Source organism: Apis dorsata, unplaced genomic scaffold (genome assembly GCF_000469605.1).
Source record: "Apis dorsata unplaced genomic scaffold, Apis dorsata 1.3 scaffold_119, whole genome shotgun sequence".
NCBI lineage: Eukaryota > Metazoa > Arthropoda > Insecta > Hymenoptera > Apidae > Apis > Apis dorsata.
Genome location: NW_006263413.1, coordinates 181,776 through 185,896, shown reverse-complemented (window position 1 = coordinate 185,896; position 4,121 = coordinate 181,776). Strand labels below are relative to the sequence as shown.

Here is a 4,121-nt window from a genome sequence, read left to right as displayed (position 1 = left end):
TAAATTTTATATATTTTATAAATTTTCCATTATTTATTTTAAGATAATTTTATTCATTTTATTATTAAATTAATAATATATTATTTCAATTATTATAATAATTTATTATATATGTAAAATAAAAATGTTTTATTTTTAATATTTTATTTTTGGAAATAATTTGAATAAAAAAAAAAAATAATTTACAATATGTATAGAAAATTAATAGTGAAATATTTTCTATATAATTTTGTTAAATAAATATATGTCTTTTTATTCATTATTATTGTTATATTTAAAAAAATCTTTTATAGTACAAATTATTTTTTGAATATAATTGCAGGTATGATAGGAAATTTAACTCAAATTCAAAGAGGGATACATACAACGCAAAAACTATTAAAACGTAATTATTATGAAATATTGGGTGTATCCAAAAATGCTTCAGCAAAAGATATTAAGAAGGCTTACTATCAACTTGCTAAAAAATATCATCCTGATACAAATAAAGGAGATCCAGATGCAAGTAAAAAGTTTCAGGAAGTTTCAGAAGCATATGAAGTACTAAGTGATGATAACAAAAGAAAAGAATATGACACATGGGGAGCTACATCAGAACAAATGGGAATGGGACAACAGGGTACTGGTCATACGAAAGACTTTAACGAAGGATGGCAATTTCGGTCATCAATCAATCCAGAAGAATTATTTAGAAAAATATTTGGAGAAACTGGATTTCAAACTAATATTTTTAATGATTTTGAAGATTATCAAGAGTCAAAATATGGTTTTGGAGCAGCTCAAGAGGTATATTATTATTATTATATATTACAAATAGACAACAATTAAGAGAATAAACAAATTTAATATTATCCAAGCAAAATTATCCATAAAATCTAATGAAATTTAATTGAAATATATATTTTAAATTTTAAAATTTATTTATTATAAAATAAATTGTTTTGTTCAATTGCTTGGTTAAAGATGTATATGGTATAAATTCAAACAATTTATTAAAGCAATATCATCTATCAATTTCACTAAGTTTCTTAAGAACATTCTAAATAATTATTCTATATTGACTGTATTTTTATTTATTTTAAATGACAAAAATTTATTAAACAATGATTTAGAATGTAAGGTACCATTTTTCAAATTAAAACAGATTGTTAAACAAAAACATTGCAGATCACATAATAATATATATTTCCAATTTTATATATAAATTACGAGATTTTAAGTTTATTCGGGTAATGCCAAATTTATTTATTTCTTTAACTTTATTATATATACATTGCATCTTACTTGCATACATGGATGTATACATTTTTAGTGCATTAATACTATATGATTGTTTCTGATTTTTAGGTTATTATGAATTTAACATTTCCTCAAGCTGCCAGAGGAGTGAATAAAGATATACAATTAAATGTAGTAGATACATGTCCAAAATGTTTAGGTTCACGATGTGAACCTGGAACAAAAGCAGTTAGATGTCCATATTGTAATGGAACTGGAATGGAAACGATTAGCACTGGTCCTTTTGTAATGCGATCTAGTTGCCGTTATTGTTTAGGTACCAGAATGTTTATTAAATATCCCTGTCAGGAATGTCAAGGAAAAGGACAAACGGTATAAAAATATATCATATTGATTAAAAATAAATAAATAATTTAAAAAATAAGATTAAAAATAAATAAAAATAAAGACAATTTTTAATTTTACATCTTATATCAAATTTTAAAAGGTGCAACGTAAAAAAGTGATAGTTCCAGTACCAGCTGGTGTTGAAGATGGTCAAACAATTCGGATGGCTGTTGGTAACAAAGAAGTATTCATAACATTCCGTGTGGAAAAATCAAAATACTTTCGAAGAGATGGTCCAGATATACATACAGATGCTCAAATTTCATTATCACAAGCAGTACTTGGTGGTACAATAAGAATAGAAGGCGTTTATGAGGATCATACTATACAAATTCGGCCTGGTACTTCATCTCATACTAAAATTCGTCTCAGTGGTAAAGGAATGAAAAAAGTGAATGGTGTAGGATATGGAGATCACTATGTACAAATTAAAATTATTATACCTACAAAATTAAATGATAAACAATTAGCATTACTTCAAGCATATGCTGAACTTGAAGATGATACACCTGGAAGTATACATGGCATAACATACAAAACAGATGGTAAGAATAAACATGAAAAATCATGACAACGAAGAATATATATGATTAGTTAAAAATATATACCGAAAAACTGATATATTCGAATTTTTTTTAATTAAATTGAACTTAATTATTATCAAATATAGAATTTTTTAAATAATTTTTTTATAAAATAATATAAGATTAGATTTATGTGTCGCTTGAGTTTCCTTATGTGTACCTGCCCTTGTTAATTAAATAAATGATGTAAAAATTTATATATGCGTTTCATTAGTGTTTTATGTTTTTAAAAAGTAAAAAAAAATATTAACAAATTATTTAGTAAATTAATTAATAATCATCAGAATATTTTCTATTTTTATAATTTATTCATTTTATAAATTCTTTTATTTTGAGATTGTACGTATTTTTTTGGCAGGTCCAAGGGTAAAAACTCAAGCGAGACAGAATATGCAAAGTGAACAGAATGTTGAAAATGATGGTCTCCTTAATAAAATCAAGAAAGCTATATTTGGATAGACTAAAATTTGGTGAGTGAACTTTTCGGAGAAAGCATAATTATATTGTAGAATTTATTTTTATAATCTATATATTTATCACAAAATAAATTATATACCTAGTTTAATACGGTTTCATTAGTACATTTTTCAAATTTACATGAGTTATAAATTAAAAAAATTACAACATTTTGTTTTTATTTAATATAATTTTAAGCAATGCTTAAAGTATTTTAAAATTGTTATATGAAATAATATTATATTATATGAAAAAGAAAAGAAAATAAAAAAATGTATACATTAATTAAAAAAAAAACAAATTAATTTATTCATGTAATAAAAAAATTCATAATTATTTTTTATTTGTTATTATGTATTTTTGTTTTTCCTGTTAATTTTATGTAAATATATAATAAAATTATTTTATTTTATATTTATTTTATATATATATATGTAATGAAATTTTGAAAAATATTTTTGAATAAATTATGATATATACTTTATATGTATTTATATTCAATTAATGTAGAAAAAAATTTATGTAAGATTTAATTAACTGTATTAAAGAAAGATTATTATATTTTCGAAATTTTTCTATTATAATATATTTATTTACAGGGACTAAAGAGAGTTATACTGGTCCTTTGAATTTAGTGGAATCTATACGGATAGCATTAGATGGCAAAAATATTTCTCATATAAACTGTGGAACTTCTGATTCAGAAAATAAATCTCAAAATAATACTGGAAAGAAAACAAATAGATTAAGAAATGGAGATATTAACACAATGAGAAGACGGGAAGCATCTTAAAGTTCAAATTTGAATATTAACAATTTTCAACAATTAAAAAAAAGGATAAAATGAAAAATAATCGTTAGTAACATTTCTAAAATTAAATAAAGAAATGTAAAAATAGAAAAAGCTATATGTTTAAGATGTTTCTGATGTATCAATATCATAAATATTACTTAAATTTAAAATTGACTATTATCTATATTTTTTAAAATTTAATTATACATTGGGATTATTGTTGATTATTTAAACTATAATTAAGTAATGTTCTTTTGCAAATAGAACATATTCATAAAAAAATTAATAGTTTCTGAAATATCAAAATTAATAGACAATTATAGCTGTGCTACTTTGTGTAATAAATTACGCAAATTATTTCTATTTATGCTTTATCATTATACATATTCCTTTCATACTATCCGAAATAAATTTAATGTTTTTAAATATATTTAATATAAATTAATGTAATAGGAAGAAAACATAAAATTACAACATAAATAATCTATTGATTTAATTATATTATGTGTATATTCAAAAATAGAAAGCAAATAGTTGAATTTATTCTGAAAAATTTGTTCGTTTTCAAATTGTGAATCGTTTTTTTTTTATTTTATGTTTACTGTAACTAATGAAGAAAATTTAATATTATATCTAATATAAAATTATATAAATATTTTATT

At 21.6% G+C, this 4,121-nt stretch overlaps 1 protein-coding gene across 2 annotated transcripts in view; it reads left to right on the top strand.

The window, feature by feature from the left end:
- The window catches only part of LOC102678530 (protein tumorous imaginal discs, mitochondrial-like), a 5,059-nt gene extending 1,237 nt beyond the window's left edge, over nucleotides 1-3,822 (top strand). The window contains exons 2-6 of one of the 2 annotated variants that reach the window (XM_006612737.2): nucleotides 323-786; nucleotides 1,348-1,611; nucleotides 1,727-2,171; nucleotides 2,569-2,680; nucleotides 3,266-3,822. In XM_006612737.2, coding sequence (XP_006612800.1) covers nucleotides 323-786; nucleotides 1,348-1,611; nucleotides 1,727-2,171; nucleotides 2,569-2,669 — 1,274 coding nt within the window. In that variant the 3' untranslated portion in view covers nucleotides 2,670-2,680; nucleotides 3,266-3,822. The remainder of the gene's footprint in view (nucleotides 1-322; nucleotides 787-1,347; nucleotides 1,612-1,726; nucleotides 2,172-2,568; nucleotides 2,681-3,265) is intronic. The other variant, XM_006612736.2, reaches the window with a different exon arrangement.
- The last annotated feature ends 299 nt before the right edge of the window (nucleotides 3,823-4,121 follow it).